Source organism: Oreochromis niloticus, linkage group LG6, assembly GCF_001858045.2.
Source record: "Oreochromis niloticus isolate F11D_XX linkage group LG6, O_niloticus_UMD_NMBU, whole genome shotgun sequence".
Lineage (NCBI taxonomy): Eukaryota > Metazoa > Chordata > Actinopteri > Cichliformes > Cichlidae > Oreochromis > Oreochromis niloticus.
This window is the reverse complement of record NC_031971.2, coordinates 28,788,892-28,810,889: the sequence shown is the minus strand read 5'-3', so window position 1 is coordinate 28,810,889 and position 21,998 is coordinate 28,788,892. Positions and strand designations below refer to the sequence as shown.

The window sequence follows — 21,998 nt, the reverse complement described above, 5'->3', positions numbered from 1 at the left end:
ACTCCAGCTACTGCAGCATCTCAACGAGGATGACCCAGATCGGCGCACAGAATTTGCAGAATGAACAGGACCCTCAGTTCACGCAGAAGATTTTGTTCAGTGATGAGGTAAACTTTTATGTCAATGGTGAAGTTAACAAACAAAACCACCGCTATTGGTCTGACACTAACCCACATTGGATGGATCCCTCCAAGACTGTTGGAACAACAAAAGTGATGGTTTGGTGTGGTATATGGGGTACAACGATAGTGGGTCCATTCTTCATCAATGGAAACCTCAAGGCCACTGGATATTTGAAATTGCCACATTATGATGTGTTTCCCTCTTTATGCACTGAAGCTGGCACGTTCCCTGAGTTTTTCCAGCAAGATGGTGCACCACCACATTATGGGTGCCAGGTCCGAGCATTCCTAGATGAACAGTTTCCTGGAAAGTGGATTGGTCGTCGTGGGCCAGTATAATGGCCCCCAAGGTCTCCCGATCTGACCCCCTTAGACTTTTATCTTTGGGGTCATCTGAAGGCAATTATCTATGGTGTGAAGATACGAGATGTGCAGCACCTGAAACTACGGATACTGGATGCCTGTGCTGGCATTTCTCTTGCGGTGTTGCTATCAGTGTGTGAAAAGTGGGAGAAGAGGGTTGCATTGACAATCCAACACAATGGGCAGCACATTGAACACATTTTATAAGTGGTCAGAAACTTGTAAATAACTCATGAAAGAATAAAGTTACGTTGAAACCAAGAACACCATTGTTTTTCTTGTGACATTACCAATAAGTTTGATGTGTCACATGGCCCTCTTCCTATTGAAAAACAAAAGTTGTATCCAAGATGGCCGACTTCTAAATGGCCACCATGGTCACCCACCCATCTTGAGGAGTTTGCCCCCTCACATATACTAATGTGCCACAAACAGGACTTTAATATCACCAACCATTCCCATTTTATTACGGTGTATCCATATAAATGGCCCACCCTGTACTATGAGTAGATGTAAAATAGGAATAGAGGATAAATGTTTACACACACGACAGTATTTTTTTTCTATGATAAATGTATCTTTCTACAGTCTCTGTGACTCTCCTGAAGAAGATATCTTCTTCTGTTTCAACAAGGACTAACTCAACACACCATATCACTTATCCATGTCCTTTCCCTCCTCTTTTGTTCCCTTTGCCATCTATCCCTTTCCACTTGCTCCTATTTTCAGTGCATCTGCCATGGTCAGATTCACATGAAGTGCAAACGTCCTCATCATCAGTTTTCCAAACCAGTCCCTTTCAGGCTTTCATGTCTCCTGGAATTTTTATTTATTTTTTTGGCTTAACCTTTTAGATCAGTCTATCATTGCGGTATAACTGTTAGTTTGAGGGAAATCCCTGAAAAGTCCCCTTTTTGTGTGTATTTACACTTAATGTGTGAAATAAAGTACTGACAAAACCTTAAAGAAAAGGATCTGTATAAAAATATATATTCCCTATATATATTTTCTCTATGGAAAAGCTGATTTAATATATCTACAGACTGCATCATATTGCCTCGACATGCCAGTCTCTTTCTTTCCCCAGTTTCTCTCTCCCTGTCCATCTTTCCTTTCATCTTTGCTGCTATCAGCTGGAGCAAATCCACCAAAAATACATAAAAAAATATCCATCGTCATGCTTCTCACATGGTGGTAAATCACTGTTATCTCTTTTATGTACACCTCCTCCACTCTGTAACGTGTTGCCTTTTTATCCACCCAACCCTGCATCTGTCCACATCATCTCCATCCCTCCTCCTCAACCTTCCTTTGCTGAAACTAAAATCTATTTCTAAACTCTGTCCATTTCATGTGCCTCTACAGCCATCTATCCTCTCCAAGTGGAGCTTGAGATCAAAACACAAGGTAAATCTGTTTGTTTTCTGTCACGATGAATATTTCATGGATTGCTTGCCTGGCTTTAGTTACATAATATGAGATAGCCTTGATTCCAGTTATTGCACTTTCATCTTCTTCTTTTTTCACCAAAAGTTCATTTGAAGGCTTCTTACGTCCCTTCCTACCTTTTTTTGTGTCCTGGGAGTTTCTGTTTGTATGTGACATTTCTAGACTTGTGCAATGGTCATTCCAAAATTCATTTATTGACAATCACACAAGTTATGAGCTTGAAATGAATTCATTAAATTTGCCTTTTTGTACCCTGATTGTTACATAGAACTAATAAACTTTTTAAGATGTCAGACCTTAACCAGACTCTTTCCTCATACCACAATTTCCATATACTGTCAAAATTTATCTACACAAAGTTATTCTCTCCAGGGTCATAAATGGGGAGACTATGTAGCTAATATTGTGTGAAAGAAACAATACATCATGGCAGCTTACCAAAAGTGAATGAATATCCTGACATAGTCTCATTTTCCTTATCATCTTGGGTAAATTCCACATAAATTATGCCAGTACCGTGAACCTTCCTCATCGTCTGTAATGCATCCTTCTACTATTGCTTTAACAGTCAGCATTTTGTATTTTGCTTTCACCTTCATCCCTTTCTTGTTTTTTCATATCTTCCTCCTTTGTCTTGTTTATTTTCTTTTCCTCTTTGAGCCCCCGTACTTATTTACAAAATCCTGTTTCTTACCCCATTTCTTTTCCATCACTCTTGATGATTTCTCATTTCTTATAGCTATACATTTACCTATTCTCCTCCTATTCTCCCATCAATCCTTACTTTTTGTCCTCAAACTTTCCTTTCCCTGTTATCTTTTTTCTTTCTTTCATTCCTATTCATTCACTCATATTCTCACATATTTATGTCTCTTCCTACCCATTTGAGTTTTCTCGATCTCTGTTTTGCTGCTGTCCCTTTTCCTAAGCATCAATTTTCTCTCTTACTGCTAAAGCTAACTCAGTACATACTCTGCATTTTCACTCTCCACTTCCTTCTTTCCCATCCATACTAACTCCTTTCTCTGTTGGGAATGTTTGGGTAATTCACTTAACACTACACCCTTCGCACCCACACATATACTCTTACCTTTGTTTGTGCTCATTCTCCTGTTCTCTGTTCTCTATTTTTGTTTTTATTTTTCCTCTTCCCCTTTGCTGTATTACTCTGTTTCCCTGCTTCTCTCTTAGGTATGAAGCAGCTAAATCACATAAACACTACAGACAAAAAAATCTCTTCACCAATCCCTCCAATCTTCCTACAAGGATTACCTTCATTGTTAGCTTGAATTCAGCTCATTCTTCGTACCTGGTTCTCCTGGCTTTGCACTTCTGTCTCTACAGGGCCTTGTGTGTAACACTCATAGCTTTTCTGATACCTGTTAAATGTCTCTCTCTAGCTTTCATTACTTATTGTTTCTCTTCCCCCCCAAAAAAAACCTCCCTCACTTGCTGTATTTCTGTGTTTTGCCTTACATCAGCACTCAGAGCATCTTGCATCCCTTCTCCCTCCTATTGGCTTTGCAATTTCTCTTTCTCTCTGCTCTTCACATTTCTCCAACCTCCTCTTACTATCTGTTTTCTGCTGAGAATACTGAAATGTTATCAAAATGCAGTAGGACCAAGATATACCAACAAATGCGCACAGAGAAACTTGAATCTAGACACTAAGAAAAAGAGGTAGGTGTTGAGAACATCTCAGCATTGCCCAGTGATCTGAGGTCAAATCATTGCCAATGCTGCCATCCACTGGAATTTGTTGATAGAACATATCTTAAGAAGTCAATAGGACTCACAGAAGATTATTAGACATATCACTGCATTGTGTTACATAATCAAATAGTGATTGATCAGTTCCATTTAGCTGTTGTAATATCAGGATACTGTTTTTGTGTTTTCCAAGATGCAAGAATGAATGGATCAGTGCTTTTCCAAGTTAAAAACAAACAAATTAAAAATCTCCACTGTCACATGCTCGTGCATTTGGAAATTTGTGGTTCAAATTGCCAGATGTATTAGACACTAAAGACACTTAGATATGCAGACTAGAGGAGTCAGAAATCAAAACACAAACTTTGTGATTGGTAGATGACCTGCTTTGGCTCCAAAGCCACAACTGTCTCAAAACACAGCATTCCATCCATCCATCCATCCATCCATCCATCCATCCATTCGCTTCCGCTTATCCTCTTCAGGGTCGCAGGGAGCGCTGGAACCTATCCCAGCTGTCTTAGGTCGAGAGACAGGGTACATACTGGACAGGTCGCCAGTTTGTCACAGGTTTTACACGTAGACACAGAAAACCATTCGCAATCACATTCACTCCTGCATTCAAACCTACGGACAATTTAGAGTTTCCAATTAACCTAACCCCACTAACTGCATGTCTTTGGACTGTGGGAGGAAGCTGGAGTACCCGGAGAGAAACCACGCAAACATGGGGAGAACATGTAAACTTTTCCATTTTCCCTTTTTTCAACAAAAGTATCAAACACAGCCTCCAGTCATCACAGTTGCAGCACATTAACACACACGCATGTATACTTTCCTCTTCAGCTATGCACTAATTTTTGATCCACTGGTAATTATCCACATAGTATTTATATAATGTTAACAAAACCCCTGTAGATGATATATTCTGAGTTTAATACAGAAATAGCCTTAGATTGAAAAAATTCAGTACTTAACTGCTCCCTTTCATGAATAATGTTTTCTAAAGCCTGGCAGCTTTGTTGTTATTCTCTTTCTTTGGCCATTGATGTTATTTACATTGCATTTTATATTTTATGGAAATACCTTGGCAGTTTGCACTAAATGCTATCTATCTTCTCAGGTGATGCACTCGTACAGCTTCACTGTAACCACTTCTACCTATTCACTATCTCTTTCTCTTTTATCAGGCTTTTAGTCTGGTGTTAAACCAGCAGAACGCAGCTCAGGTTGGCTGAGATCAAACGACTGACTGGGAGAGTCAAGGGTACTCCACCACCATGAAAATCTCTTTGGTTGCTTTTGTTGTAGGTTTCTGTCTCTCTGAATGATGAAATGACATCCACTGAGTTTTATTGCATTCATGTTGCTTCTGTCAGCACTGAAATTATTATGTACAACAAAATAAACTGTATTATTTCACAAGCTTCTTTTGATTTGTTTTGCTTTGTTGTTTCTTTATTAACCTATATTAAAATTAATATATTAACATGCATTTACTTATATTAGCATGGGTTGATCATGTTAATTTTTAAGAGATAAATTGGAGATAAAATTTATGTATTTCAAACTGCTGGCAATTTAAGCTTCAGGCAGCAAAAGAAAAAAAAGTACATCCAAAAACTTCCTTATGACAAAATCAGTTTTGTCCTGGAGAATTTCTGCAGAGTTAAGTAACTCTGCACTTCTCCCACAGGCGGAGAAAGAAACCTAATGACCTTGTAAACATTAAGTGTAATCACTCTAGCTTGACTCTGTTTTAAAGAATGGGCTGTGGCACAATCCCTGACAAGATGGAAAACAATGCCAGCTTCATTATCAGATAGCTAGTAAGATGATGTTTGACCTTTCTAAAGAAAAGACAAGAGCAGTTCCAAAAATTCAACTTTTCTAACTAGAAATGAATTTAAGTATAAACCTACCAACAAATAACTAAATGCCATTCTTGATATTACCATCAGATGGTGCTAAAGGAAAAAGCTTTCAATTGCTAACCTGAGACTGACTTCACCTTCCATAATTTAAATATTATTTAAACAAAAGATCCTAGTCACGTTTGTCTCCCTTCCTAATGAACCTGGTCTAAGAAACTCAGGATGTTGTCCAGTTTAAAGGATCTGTCTTGTGCAATTGTAATTGCACAAGACTTTTTTCCCCCTAAATACTTGGTTAAGTCTTACTTCCATTCTTTGACTGATGAATTTGGGCTGAATGCATGGAAGCATTGACAAATGAAACAGACTGTAGCACAAAGTAAAAACTTTTACACAACATCGAACGAGGTATCACTGCCCACTGTTTTATTCATAGAGAGGGAGTGATGTTGGAGTGTAGTGGCATATATTTAAGAGTGATATCGTTTTACAGATTCCATTCCAAGTCCATTATTCTCTAATGTGCAAGCAATCTGATTTTATAGACCTTTAGTAAGTGTATTGCTTTGGTTTTCTGGCAAACACAGGCACATGTTCCATTCCAAGTATCAACTATGTCTTTAGAATGAAACATCTAATAAGTCTTTGTTTATATATCTAATCATGAACACTTTTTATGACAAGTTAAAGAACTCAGGAACAAGGCACTCTTCTACTTAACCAACACCATACACTGATTGGTACAAGTTCAGCTTCTTTGTGTCCTTGAAAATTTTACTTTACATCACAGGAATCTGAAAGCTACCGCATAAACTTTTAAGTTTATAAGCATAAGCTTTTTCAACTAGCAGAGCAAACTGCTTAATTTATAAAACAAGGCTATATGTATTCAATGTCTGAATGTATGTTTTTCCTACATAATTTTGCATAGTTCCATTCCTAATTTACTTAGCATGTGAGGTAAAAAGACCCATCCCTCTTTATTCAAATTGTGCAGCATATAACTCGTGCGCATTATCTGGTAACAGTTCAACACATCTAAAGTCATTGATGGAACTCCTACTATACATTTGATAATAAACGTCAAACAAATGCTAGGTAGGACAAAGTTTTTCTTTTTAATTTTTTTTATGCTACGCCTTTTGAAATGTACTCAGTGAAACAATAAATTATGAAACTGTTATCTTAGGTAGCATTTTTTTTAACAGTGTAACTTTTTGTTTACATAATAAACTATTATGACATTCCCTGTTTAATCATGTTTTCAAATCATACTTGATGCTTTGAGTGTTTTAATGCAGATTTGTTGTAACTAAATTTTGTGATACAGTCAAAAAAAATTACTGGCTTTATACATTTGTCAAATCAGTCTCATGTTTAAAAAAGGACTCCTCTGCACTACATTTATTGTTTTTCAACCACAATTTACAGGAACCATGAAAAACCTACCACCGGGAGAAAAAAACGTCACAGATTTTGAGTGTGGTTTCTGTTTGGACCCTCTTCTATTTAATTCTGCAGTCATGCCTTATATCTTGATCTCTCTGCCTGCTAATAGCTGGGTGCTATGGCTGATGAAATCATCTCCCGTCTTCTGGACAGATCGGATGGATGTCTCTGAGTTCCACTTGGTCCTCACAGAGCTACTTTTTGGATTCCTGGGGCCACCCTTAATGATTATAAGCTTTTATGTCAATACCGAAATGATACAAATGGTGTCTAAAGTCATCAACACAATATTTACAGCCAGGATTCAGTTTCAGTGCAGTGTCTGCATAGAACGCTATCTTGCAGTGGTGCATCCCTTGTTATATCTCAGGTATAAACCTTTAAGGTACAGGATGAGCTTTTGTTGTGTAATGTGGTTGCAATCCATCCTGCCTGTTTTAGCAGAAATATACTTGTGCAATCGCATAACAATGGGCATTTATACCACTTGTGTTGTGTTTGTCTTCATCATCAACTCGTTCTGCTCCATATCAGTTCTTAGAGCACTGAAACAGCCATCACCAGGTGAGGGAGAGAGGGAGAGATCCAATTTGGTAAAGAGAAGGGCTTTCAATATAGTCCTGACATTCCAGATGACTACAATTGTTGGTTATGTACCTTTGATTACTGTGTTCTACTTAGCTGGGAAATTGGACAGGAACATACTATGTATTTGGCAGCCCTTGACCTATGCTCTAATGATTTGGCTTGGTGGTTTCTATGCTCTCTTCTATCTCCGCAGAGCTGGGAAACTCACACGAAATCATTTATTTGCAAATTGTTTTAAGCATAGCTACACTTGAAACTGCTTTTCCTTTATTTGTAAAATTTGCATTTCCATTCCTTTGTTTTAGAAATACATGGCATTGAATAGTTAGTATTCTTTGTACTATTTATTTGGGCTTTAGCTTTTAAAGTAAAATCTTGACCCAAGAATAGCCAGCCTCTATGTTGCATTACAAATTGGGTGCTGTGTGGAAAAATCAGCAACATTGTATTATAGTTATTTAATGTTATGTGAGCTTCCATTGGTGTTTTGTGATTAAAAGAATTACACATGTGTTTTCTGAGGTCTGTTGCAGTTTGTTTTACTTATACAAACAAATATTTTGTACTCCAAAGAAATGTATTCAGGTATATGTGATTGTAACAAAGTGATATGTTGATTAAAAAATTAATACAAAAACTACATAGAAAAAAAATCAGTACTAATATTGCTACTAGAAAAATAGAATAAATAACTACAATAGATTGATATGTATATGGATCCAATTCAGTTAAATGCTTTAGGCCATGCACATCTGTTAGTACTGGGCCACTATCCAAAACAAGAATAACTAAATTCAGATCAATGTTCCCTCTAAGCTGCGCACGTGCGCAATTGCGCACTGCTGGCACGGTCTCTGCGCACAGAAAATCTGTGTTGCGCACAAAAAAATGAACCTGAATTGAAATTAAAATTAAAACTTTAACAATTCTGTTTTGCAGTGTTAGTCAGTAAGTGACTGGCTGCTCCCATATTGTATTAGAACGATGCCACCTTATCCCATAGTCCAGACAATAATGCGATTTACATTCGTATATACGCAGCTAATCAACGTGGTTGACAGGCTATGACAGCGTCCTTATGTGCCGACACCGGTGTTTTAGTCGGCAAAGCGGCGTGGCTGATGTGGAGTGAAGCCACGTTAATGACAACGTGTTTGGAGATGTTGGAGATTGGAGATGTGAGCAGGACAGACGGAACAACTGACGGAAAAAGTGTGGACTTTATACCAGTTTTTAAATTGTGTTGATGGGCCACGTAAAACCAGAGTTGTGATAAAAAAAAAAATGCAATGTTTGGTTTTCTTCCTGAATACTGTCGTTGTTTATATTTACTGCGGGAAGAAACGGTAAAAACGGCGTTTTATAAGAAAAAAGGCTCGAAAGCACTCTCCGCCTGTGAGCAAAAACAAACTCCACCCCCCTCTCCCTTTCCTATTTGTCCAAAAAAGTACCATGTCAACCAATCAAAAAATGATATGGCAACGTGGCATCTAGTTGTTAAGATACGGGGGGAAGTTTTAGGAGTGACGGCGGTGTTCTGAGATGTGAGAGATTTGAGACGTTTAGCGCAAATCTTGTGTAGTTAGTGTGTAGTGTAGTCAATAGTTTTGTTGTGTGTCAGAGCAATGAGGCGGCTGCTGAATGTTACAGGTGTAACAGGAGTGATACATCTCCTGTTGTCAGGCCTGCAGGTATCAGGCTGTTGTTCTCCTTTATCTCATAGTGGACAGAAATTATTTTTTGGAGTGGCACAAATAATTTGTGTGGCATCAGATTTGATGCAGAACAGCTGATTGTTCTGTAAATAGTTTGAAATGTTTATTTTAAAAAAAACACCTTGGCTGCATTTTTAGGTAAACAGCTGCAAAAAACTTTGTTGTTTGCCAAACTGAGTTACTTTTTTGAAGAAGTAACTATATAAATAATTGCCCAGCATTGGTCATTATATACTGTATTTTGCAGACAGAGAGTTACAGGACTCTCTCCCAGACCACAGACTCATAATACAAGTCAGAGCTTTTTTTAAAAAGAAAGAAAGTTGTGTTTTCAAAATTGGAGTTCAAGTTATTTTTACTTCCAATAGTGTTAACATACTACACAGGTCAATGACTAGATTTTTTTTTACATTTTCATTGTAAGTGGGCTAAAGCAGTTAATTAAAAGTAGTCTAACATAAATGTAAATGCTGTAATTTGATTATTTTAATAAACCATGTAACTTGGATGGATTAGATGCTGGCATAACCACAGTGCACACGTCTGATGTCGCTCACAGTGGTCCAAGGGATCGCTCAGAGAGTTTGTGTGTTCACTCAGACACATGAAAAATTAGAGGGAACATTGATTCAGATATATAATTTGTTATTGTGTAAATACTAAAAGGAATGCTACAATGAAGAGCAGAGCAGCTATTTAGCCAAATGATTTGAGGCAGAAGAGGTATTTTACAGATCTCCAAAGGTAAACTTAGTGGGCCAGTGTGATATGATACTGAGATACAATACTTGAAATCTACCATACTGTGGTGGTAAATTAGGCATAACAGGGTTAGGAGTGGAAATAAAGCAAAAGAGGCATGAGAGAACTTGATAAGAAGTGACTTAATTTAAAACATCATCTATGTGCCAAAAAAGCCAACAGCTTTTTGTATCCCAACTGATATGTTCAATCATGACACCATTTATCACATCATCATAAACCCTTAGATCATAAACCCTTATGTTCTCTTCTTCTTGTAACAGAAACTAAAAAACGCTTCTAAAATGGTCTTTTCTTGATTGTCCATGTTTTTAGGAGTTTTTCTTTGTAGAATAGCCACTCACCTGCTCAATCAACCTTCAAGTAGATGGAGAAGGAGAGGGCGTACAGTCCAGAAAGACAGAAAATATACATTCAGGAATATAAATTTCACTTAAATTTATTTTCATTATATTCTTCTGCATTTTTATCCCCATGCTTCTAAAACTTTCCATGGAAACTCTAATTTAAATCTTGGCACTACAAAAGCTAAGAAACACCATCTTTATTCAAATTATCTGCATACAGGTTTTGGATTACCCTTGGCCATTAATTTGGTTATAGTTCAACAGTGTTAAAGCCCTGAAACACCAAGGGAATTCTGTAATGATTTGCCTTGCATGTGTTTGTCTTCTCGACTATCTCAGCAGAACTCAGAAACTCAACAATAAACAAAAAACCACATTTCGTTGCATATTGTTTTCAGCATCTCAGGGGTCATTCATTATATGTGAATGACCCCTGAGATTGTAATTATACCAGTTATACTGTATAGAATTCTGTACCACATGGAACAGTTAACAGTCTCTCTTTGTTTGAGTTGATTCTTCAAAAGGAAAACAAGGAGGACAAAGAAGTGCTTTGTAATTATATGAAGTACACTTCTTTGGATCTTTTGTGTACTACTTTCACTATAGACTTCTTCAGACCTGCACTCCTTTCTATTTATCTGATGTCATCTTAATGTGTCAACTTCATGTGTGGTTGCCAGTCTTGGTCACTTTTCTGTAAAAGTCACAATGGTAACTTTACCAAGTCAGAAAAAGTAATATTTACATATCACTTTTAACACATCATAATTCTGAATGCATGTCTTAAGTTAAGTGGGAAAACATGCATAAAATTATAATTATGCAGTACTGCTGCATCTCTGCAGGATCTTGACTTGCTGGACACATGAAAGATGTGAATATTTTAACTGTTTAGACTGGTTAATCTGTTCACTCTGTTTTTTGTTTGTTTGTTTGTTTGTTTTGTGTTTTTTGGCCCTACATTGTGGTACTATTGAACCACATAAAACTAGCCCTCTGATGCATGAATTATGAAAGCCTTGGTCAAGATTTTTTTTCTTAAGTGCTTTTATTCTTCTCAGGACATGAAAAAAAAACGTTCAACTCTTTTTTTCCCAAAAATATGTTTTTTTATAAAGTTATAAACTTGTCCACTCCAGTGGACTACATGCGCCCGAGCACTTAGCATGAAATACTGTGAATTTACTGTAAAAATGAATTACCTTGTGTTCTATTGTAAATATACAAACACTTGTTTGCTTGTATCCTTTGAAAAACATCTCAGCAATTTTTTGGAACTTTCAACTCATATAGCCCCAATGTTTGGGCGTAAATAACAAAACCAGTCAACAGTCCTAGCTATGAATCCTACACCTGAATATGGCAAACTATCTCCAACAAGAGAAACAGTTCTATAACGACAGGACCTCTGTCGGTCACATCCAAAAACTGAAAAAACACTCGGATGTACCACCTCTTGTTTCGACGTCTGTGGGGGTACATTGCCAGACATTGGTCAACCCCACCCATGTGTTGATTGTAAAGGGCCACAGAGAAGGGCTTTTGGATCATCATCATCTTTTTTTCCTTCTTGACCCATCTGTTGGCAACATCTTCAGGGGATTGGCCAGCACAGGACAAGATCATGTGGATGACTGAACTGTCGAACCATATAGCCTGTCATATAGCCTGAGGTTCCTGCTCTCACCCATACCTTCACTCCCTGGACTTATCACTGGACTTATCACTGAACTCACCATCACTGCACTCATCAATGAAATCATCATCACTGGAGCTGGATGGAATTTCCTGGACTATTCTGTACGCTGCCTTATTCTTTGCTGCATTTGAAGTCTACAAAATATGATAAAATAATTATTATAGTAACTCAAACTACAGCTGATCTGCACAAAAATATATATTTAAATGAGTAGCTTATAAATTTAACAATTATATGCTTACTTATAACCAAAACAGTCCCAAGAAGCAGTGAAGCAATTTATGACTTATGTTAAAAAAAATATAGTGGGTAATGCATGATGTCCACTTCATTGGACACATGGTTAATCGTAGTTTTCTACATATTAGACATAACAATTTCTTATTCCAAACAGATAATATCCTTCCCTAGATGTTACTGCATATCATCATATTTTTTTTACCTGTTGGGCTCTTTTAGCATAGAAGGATTGACAGGATATGCCAGCAGTGGTCGGCAGGGGTGACAGTTTGTCTGCCATCTTTGATTCAGAGGAAATTTACTTGCAGTTGCACTAACTGAACACTGAATTGACCTCAATGGAGCATGGCAGCAGAGAGCACTCTAGAGGCTAATATGCTGTTCCACCATAGAAACCAATGCATTAAAGAGATATGTACGTTTTAGTAGCTGTCCACTCCAGTGAACACTATGCATCAGAGGGCTAGAGTATTTTTCTTGCATTTCCTCACCCATCCTGATGTAGGAGACTATTTCACAATGAGTTGCTGTGTATATCTCGCAAAGAATTTAATTTGACTAAGAATCCATGTATTTTCATTGTTTTCACTAAACTCTTGTACACGTTTACATATTTCTATGGAAAATTATAAGTGAATCACCACTTATGCCAAATTCTGGAAACACCAAACCCGCTTTATTCAAATTATGTTCTCACATCATCAGGCTTTGCATGCCAGGAAGGTACTCATGGCCATTATTTGGTTGCAGTTCGGTACACTTTTTTTTTCCACTGATATTATAAAAGATGCAACTCCAACTGTACATGTTAAAATAATCTTCAAGAACCAGACAAGGTTTGTGCCTTTAATTATTTATACTTATCAGTCTTTCTAGGAAGCGACTGGAAAAAAAATAAACTGTACTCATTAGATGCACTTTGTAAAGATCCTCTGTGTTATGCTCTATAGTTGTGGCCTCTTGACCTTTTACAAACATACAATACAAAAGTGTTGCACCACCTAACTTCTTTATATGTGGCTTCCATGCTGCCACATTTTCTTGCAATTTGTAAAATGATCTTGAGCAGTAGTTCTCTTGGGTTTTCTCAAGTTTCAAGATTTATAGTCATGTACAGATAAACAGTGTAGCCACATTTATCCATAATGAAATTCTTTGGCTCGTGCTCCTCAGCTTTACATGAGCATATAGAGAGTGTGCAGTTATATTAGAAAATAACAGAATAATAAATAAATATATAATAATATATAATATAATATATAATAAAAATAACAGAATTTAGCAGTAAATTCTGAAGTTCTTAAAAATATTCCTTGAACATTGGCTTCCTCTACATTTATTTTCAGTCCAGTAGTTGCACCTGACCATATTCAGAAATATGTTTTTTGTTCTCCTTCAGTTACAGGAAATCCACATAAAATGTAGAATAAAATGGCATGAAATGAATAAAATAGTATTTTTGCACCAAACAACTGTTAGCTAAAAATGTGGCATATTTTGGCATGGTTTTCCAAGTAAAAAAAAGACTCTTAGGGACCTGGACAAATGGAGGACAAAAGAAGAAAGAGAAGGGCTAAAAAGCAGGTGAACAGTATCTGAAAGTCCTTAAGAAATAGGTCCAGTAAAGACCACACATAGGTCATGAGTGATATATCTGGCCCTTCAATTGACTCATCTATGATCAATTGTCTCATCAGAAATAAGTAGAAATGGTCTCAGTGGAAGGTCGGCTGTAATGGTTTGGAGCAGCATTTCAGCCGGGTGTGTTGGGGATAATGTTAAAATTTATATCTTTCATGTGTTGATATTTGGTTTTTGCAGTAAGAAGTACTTTGTGTAGCAACACAGCCAAAGAGGACAAAAAGAAGGAGATTTTTGATTTCTGTCTTATACAAGTCAACAACATATTTCACATTTCATAATAAGAATGTTGTCAAAACATTTCAATGTTCAATATTTCTGATTTCCTTTTTCTAGGAAATATGCAAAACCTATCAATGAGTGGAAAAAACTTCACATTTTCTGAGTGTGGTTCCTGTCTGGAGTCTCCCATTTTTCTTCCTGCAGTTCTGCCGTATGTCTTGATCTCTCTACCTGTCAACAGCTGGGTGCTATGGCTGATGACATCATCTGACATCTTCTGGACTGACCGGATGGAAGTCTCTGCGTTCCATCTGGTCCTCTCAGAGATGATTTTTGGTGTACTGGAGCCACCTTTAATGATTATTGGCTTTCACTTCTATATTGAAATGACTCAAATTGTGACAAAACTCATCAATGGGATATTTACAGCCCGGATTCTTGGTCAGACTCGTGTCTGTATAGAGCGCTATTTTGCAGTGGTGCATCCTGTGTTGTATCTTAGGTATAAACCCTTGAGATACAGGATTATGGGCAGAAATCTGTGGCATCAGAAACTGAATTTGAATAAGTTAAATTTGAATTTGAATTGCTCAGATTGAATCTGAATTGTAACTTGAATAAATGCTTTTGAAAACTGAATTTGAATTAGTCTAATTTGAAATTGAATTTATGGTTTGAAAATGATCATCACTAAATTGAAATTGAATTTTATATTTTGAAAATGAATTGATTTGCTTTGAAACTGCATTTTATCCTTTAAAAATTCAGCTCTCGAATAATTTCAGTTTCACTTCTCACCATTCAGTTTCAGTTCAATTTCAGTTCCAAAATTCAGTTTTTTTTAACTTACATCCGGTTCCGGTTCAAGCGCAGATTAATAGAACTACGTTTTACTAGCGGACCGAAAGTGTTACTGAAGGGAATCTGCAGCATCTTGAGCTGAATTAAGACTTCAGAAGCCATTCATCATGTCGAATGACCAGCGGATAAACTCTCAGGTTGGTAATAAATGTATTACATGTATAAGAACAAGCGTCATGTTAACAAATGATTGCCGTACAGTAACTTTTATGCTTATTGTAGCTGTTAGCTAAAAAAGCTAATTTAGCGTAGTTTGCCCTGAATTCAGCTTTGACAAACAAATATGATCGACTGTTTCTAGTAGAATTCCAAAGTTGTCACCTTGTACCCTGTCAGAGCCCTGTATGCTTGCAGAGACCCCTACAGTAGGGAAACATGCAAAACGGTGTCCAAACCTTTGTATTTTAGCTTTAATATGCAAGACACTGGGTAGTTAACAGCCTCTGTACGATTCTTTTTAGGGCCATATCACCTGTGTGTGTGTGCGTGTGTGTGTGTGTGTGTGTGTGTGTGTTTGGAATGTGTTGCATTTGTATGGATTTGTATTTGTTTGCTATTCAAACATTTAAATGACTAGCACATTACTCAATATTGCTTTTATTTAACACACAGGCATACTCTTCTAGAAACATGCTGTAATATATACATATTTTACATATCACATATATTGCATTTGTATTGTACGTATTATAATTTCCTGAGTACTATGTTCCAATTGTGATATAAAGGATCCTACAGACTTTTTTGTTTTGTTTTCTAATGTTACATTACAGGACATGTAAAACAAGGAACTGTTTTCCCATGTATGATCAAATTTTGCATTTTAGATATTTATTTAGATATTTGCAATCACTTCTTTTAAATTACATTTCCATTCACAGTGAAAATGGGCATTCTTTATTCATTAAACTTAAATAGACAAAACATAGTGAAAAGAGATGTAATAGGAGCATTTAAGGTCCAATTATGATTACAAAGAAAGTTTAAAAAAAAAATTTAAGTAATTTATATGTTTAGCTTCATCAGTACCAGAATCTGACTCTTTGTTCTTCGCTGCTTGGTGTTTTTTGTTTTTTTGTTTTTATTAATAATCAAAGAGTGTTACACTGTGTTCTTTTATGCCTATTGCATTTTTCTAAATAAACTGTTAAAAGCTATTAATTTCATACTATGAAACTATGATGAAAATAATGGGCACTGATTGGTCATGTAACAAAGGCACTGAAATCTAAAATGAAAAGCTTGCAGAGCAGCTACTGAGATAGCGTCATTCTTGATACTAGCTATGTTTTTATCCTTTGCATTATGGTTAACAGAGCATAGCAATGTATCATAGTATTCACACTAATGGCTATATATTTAGTAAGGCACAGTGTATAGCAAAGCAGAGTAACAATATGAAGCATGTAGTTTCTTTTTTGGTTCCAGCAGAAAATACACAGAAAACTATTACTCGTACATGCTGTATACATCATGAAATTCCCACTTTGTTTTGTCTAACTAAATAAAACAGGCATTAACTTCTGTTTAGTACCCCTAACTAAGTTATTGGTGAAACATAATAATGGCTAGCAGTGTTATGCCTCTTTCACTTTGTCTTCATAAGTGCCGCTGCCCTTGTAAGCTGACACATAACCACTGGTGTCTGGGATGTCCTCACGCCCAGCCTTTCCTTTGCCTTTTCCTGTGTCATCAAACCGCTCCTTGTGTGAGCCAGTGTACTTGGAGGTGTCAGTCAGTCTGTCCACTGCCCCTGCCTTGGCGGCTTTCTGAAGTCATGGAAGACAGAATACTGATATAGAAAATTGAGGGGGGGGGCGGGTCCCTTTTTAACCTAGTAAAACAACAATTCTGTGTTGTAGTGTATCTTTAAAGATGCAATGTGTTGTATCTGGAGTTTCTTTGGAAATCCAACTATATATCCAAAATAACACACTGACAGTCAACTATTTTTTTCTTATTTCTGACCTAAACAGTTGCACACAGATTTAGTCATCAAAAACTAAACAAAAAAATGTAGCACTTTCTATTCCAGCTCAATAATGAAGTGGTATCAGTGGGGTAACAAGGTGAAAACAAGAACGTAATAATGTGGTCATATCTATGTTATTACTACTCAATTACCAAAGTAATAACCAGTTAATATCTTAGTACTATCATGGTAGTATCATTATCACCTTATTACCAAGGTGTATTTCCACATTGTTAACCCCAGTGTTTGGGCACTTATTATCCAATTACATAAATTTTAGTGTAATTTTACTCAACTGTAACCACTGCTGCTACCATGATATTACTTGAAATTTAAGTGGTTATTACTTTGATAATTGAGTTGTAATAATGTAGAAATTACCACATTATTACAGTCTTGTTTCCACCTTGCTACCCTACTCTTACCACTGTATTACCAAGCTGTAATAGGAAGTGCAACACAAAAGAACAAAACATATTAATGCTTTAATCTCACTTTAATAAATTTTACCTAAGATTATCTATTTTAAATTTGTAAATATAATTGTATGGTAGAGGCTCAATCAAACTACTACTACATATATAAGTTTAAAGGCATGCATAAGTGTAGTACCTATTTGCTGCAGACTTCCAAGCGGTCAATTTTGAGTATATTATGGTTATCATTTAATACTCACAGTGACACCAATGTTGGCAGGTTCTTTCCCAACAATGAGACCATAAAGCTGCTGAAGTGACTCCTCCTTGTTCTTTCCTTTAAAACGTTTAGGAGCCAACTCTGTCAGGGCCTGGCTAAACTGCTCAAATGTGATTACACGAACTGACTTTGCCCTGAGGAAACACAGAGTGTTGCCAACTGTAGTTTGAGAAAAATAACAAAATTATTAACATAAAACATAAATATACACTGCTCAAAATATTTAACAGAAAACATTTTAACCACATTATGCCATCAAGTCAATTACATACTGGCATATTAATCTGGTCAGTTAAGTAGCAAAGGGTGTTTTTAATCAGTTTCAGCTGCTTTGGTGTTGATGAAAATAACAACAGGTGCACTAGATGGGCAACAATGACACAAACTGGCTTTACAACTGGCTTTACAGGTGGAGAACTCGGACATTCTTCCCTCGTCATCTTTTTTTGATTGTTGTTTCACTAGTTTTCCATTTGGCTAAGATCAGGGTCACTACTGGTAGCATGAGGTGATATCTAAACCCTACAGAGATTCCACAGATATTCCAGCTCCTCCAGGATGACACATCAATACCTGCCTCTCTGACCAAACAATAAGAAACAGTCTTCATGAGAGTGACCTAAGGAACCAACATCCTCTAGTAATGTCTGGCACCTTAGAGCCTAATTTGTATTTCCAATACAATACCAGAATTGTCAGGTTCACTAGTGGCACCCTGTGCACCCCGCAGGTTCAACCTGAGCATGACAGGCGTGAAAGGGTCTAGAGAAGCCATGGAGAATGTTATGCTGAACCCAGCTGGTCATGGCAGATGGCTGCACCTCCCTGAGTCTAGTTCTGTGGGAGGTTTCTTCTTGTTAAAAGGGAGTTTTTCCTTCCCCTTTTTGCCAAGTACTTGCTCAGAGGTGGTCATTTGTTGGGGTTTTCACTGTATTCTGTAGGGTATCTAACTTACTATATATAAAGCTTGCCTTGAGGCAACTTCTCTTGTGACTTAGTGTTATATAAATAAAACTGAATGGAATTAACATCATTCAGCATGACTGCTTATTGGTGGATTAGTGACTGTCTGCTGTATGGATGTGACGGAAAGACCGCAAGAATGTAATCCCAGCGTTGGCCTCTCTACACTGGCTTCCTGTTCCTTACAGGATCGAATTTAAACTTACACACTAATGTAATCCAATCCATGGTCTAACCTTAAATCTCATGGTGACAGGGTTGCCTCTAAATATTCGATCTTCACAAACACTGAACCATTTTAAATCTTTAAAGCACCCTGAATGCCATTAAGTATTGAGATGAAATCCTTGGACCCACTGTCACACAAAATGCTCGGTCTCATGTGGTGAAGGTATGCAGGCAGTTCCTGGAGGATGAAGGAATCGATAACACTGACTGGACCTCACTCTCTCCTGACTTAAATCCAATAGAACACCTCTGGGACATTATGTTTCTGTCCATCCAATGCTCCCTGCTTGGACCTCACACTGTCCAAGAGCTCAGTGATGCCTTGGTCCAGATCTGGGAGCAGATTCCCCAAGGATACCACTTGTTGTTTCATTAGGAGTATAGCCCAACATTGTAAGATGTGCATACAAGCACATGGCAGCCATATAAACTACTGAGTACCATTCTTAGAATAGCTGCTGCAATGAAATTTTGGCAAAATGGACTCGACTACCGCATCATTTTTTTATCTTGACTTTCAGGGTGTCTTTGAATTCAGTCCTCTGTAGGTTGATCATTTACTTTTCCACCAAATGATGTGAAATTTTATGAACTTTCAAAGTGTTCCTTTCTTTTTGAGCAGTCTATATTGTCAAGGGACAAGCAATGAGTAGGTGCTACAATCCTATAATATGATTAGGAGATTTCTTAAAACCTTTGCATTTACATGAAGATTATTCTGTAAAGTAGTCCTCAAAACAACAGATAGCGAGTCACTGATTGAAAACAGACTATTCAGTTACTGAAAATCAATAACCACATTGTGACACACATTGCAACCATTACGTTTTAGCTGTGCAAAGTCAAAATGAAATCTTACTTGACTTTGCTAAAAACAATGTCAACATCTGTGGTAGTCACATTCTTCCCATCAGTGATGTTGCAGTCTTTGCAGAGCTTCGCAAAATTCTTGCCATTCATCTCCTTCCCTGTGGCTTTGGTGTCTCCATGGACTGCAAACTTCTGGAAGGAAGTCTTCACCTCTTCTAGTGACACCGAACCCTCGGCCATGCTGACAGATGAACATATGCAGTTTTTAGTCAATTCAAATACAAAAGATTGTAACACTTTGTTCTTTTGTTTAAAGTAATAATCAGTCTTGATCATATATATGACATGTCCTATACTTATATCACTATATAGCTCCTTATGGTCACATAGTCTGAATCTAAAAAAAGACCCTTACATAGTTTGGACATAATATCCTTTGGAGAATGCTATGATAATTGATTTTATTTCTTTGTAAAGACATTTTGTGAAAAAAATAAAAGTAATAACTGTTGGCTAACTAGCTGCTGGCCTGCCAAGACATAGCTGCCAAGATAGTGCATCTAATTTTCTCTCTGTCTTACACACATCCACACACACACACACACACTGTGTATCTATCATTATGCTAGTGTGTCTAAAACTCCGCTCGAGCCCATTTAATTCAATCAACTCAATTTCCAAATGGCTTCTCTGCTGTTCAGTCTATAGTGAATGAACAAACGCATTCCTTCTCCTTCTCTTCTGCCCAGTCTCTCCATCACACTCACTGACACTTACTTATTCATGAGTTAAGTGTTACCAAATGTGGCTTTTGATCGAGCTACACTGATATTAAATGTATATTAAATATTCACTGCAAATAAAAATAACCATAAAACCAAATAGCACAGAAAATGTTTTAATGAACACTTTAAAACTAATGCATTTTAATATGGCGTCATCTCAGTTTACCAATAATCCTAAAAAATAACAATAATAATAATAACTACAAGTGCTGGTGGGCGTAACAAAATATACATCAAGCTATTATTACATGTAATCTTTCCGTATTTTTTTTTCATGACTATTTCTACTGCCCTCTCACTGCAGCACTGCAGGTACTAGATGGTACAACAGTAAAGCACTAAATCACAAGAACATAAGATGTACCTGCTAAATGGAAGGATGCCGTGTGGATAGTTAGCCAAATCCGGAATTGCGAACAGCTGCTTGATCTCTTTCTCCGCTTCTGCCTCTCCTCCTTCCTGCCACTCCCAGGCTGTCTGACGGTTACGTAAAGGATGGAGGGATGCAGAGAGCCAAGGAGAAAGGGAAGGGAATGGGAGGGGGGGAGAGAGTACCGACAAGCACAGTTAATGACATCATGGGTGCTCAGTCTCTCTTCTGTCTGTTCACTGTCATTAGCTTCCTGCCTCTCTCACAGACTTGCTCAAGGCTTTGTTATGTTATAGAGCATTCTGTGGAGTTAAACCTTTACTAATATTTTCTTGGACACAAATAAATTTTGCTGTTCAGTTCTTTACCCAAAACGATTTTTTATGATACTCTTTTTCTGACTGTAATATTTAATTCAACTCACGGATAGATATCTGTCTTGCTCTTATCTAGCTCTCAGCCAGCCATTTGCTTTCTCTCTTTCGTGCTCTTGCTTTCATTTCCACAATGGCCTTCTTGTTTGAGCAAAGATGAGCGTGCCCCTTGAGAGAACAAAGACCAGTGACAACATAAATCTGACACTTTACAATCCTCTATCCTCTCTCACAACATCATATCAACCACATAGAATAATGGTTCTGTATTAAATCTAATGCATAATAACGTGCCTAAAGATTCAAAACTATACCTGTGTCTGGAAATTTTTTACAGTAGCAATTTTTACACTGTATGCCACCAAAGTTTGACATAAAAATACAATAAAAGTGCAGATGAGTGATTGCTTGAGGCTGCTGGCTGTCACTATGTGAAAGCTCATTTGATTGTTTTGGCCACTTGGAGATATCCCATAACTTCAAGGTTTAATTTTAATTTTAGTCATTTTTCTTAAAGTTTCACAGGGAGGCTGAGTTTATCCTACCTATAGGCATGCCTATAGCCTTAACTATGCTAGGCAGTGCTTGGTTAGACAGGCTAACACAGATAGGCATGCACATACATTCTCACATACTTGGACAATTCATAATTACTGTTTGGCTTATATGGATGTCTACAAACTGCGGGAGGAGGATAGTGTACACAGACATAACATACACACAGCGTGCAGAGAAAACATATAGAATTCAAATAA

At 37.1% G+C, this 21,998-nt stretch overlaps 1 protein-coding gene across 1 annotated transcript; it reads right to left on the bottom strand.

Moving 5' to 3' along the window:
• Window positions 1-15,626: 15,626 nt before the first annotated feature.
• On the bottom strand, window positions 15,627-21,022 carry tppp2 (tubulin polymerization-promoting protein family member 2). The gene is made up of 4 exons (XM_003449943.5): window positions 20,864-21,022; window positions 19,764-19,955; window positions 17,694-17,847; window positions 15,627-16,814 (listed from the first exon to the last, which is right to left on the bottom strand). Exons 2-4 carry the CDS (start codon window positions 19,952-19,954, stop codon window positions 16,623-16,625), a joined length of 537 nt encoding a protein of 178 aa, XP_003449991.1. The 5' UTR covers window position 19,955; window positions 20,864-21,022; the 3' UTR covers window positions 15,627-16,622.
• Window positions 21,023-21,998: the final 976 nt, after the last annotated feature.

Bases quoted from the DNA above. Each gene is read 5' to 3' on its own strand.
- tppp2 (XM_003449943.5), bottom strand. From the start codon at position 19,954: ATGGCCGAGGGTTCGGTGTCACTAGAAGAGGTGAAGACTTCCTTCCAG. The intron at 17,848-19,763 runs GTAAGATTTCAT...GTGTTTCCTCAG, and splicing joins ATTGTTTTTAGCAAAGTCAA to GGCAAAGTCAGTTCGTGTAA. The intron at 16,815-17,693 runs GTGAGTATTAAA...CCATGACTTCAG, and splicing joins CTGCCAACATTGGTGTCACT to AAAGCCGCCAAGGCAGGGGC.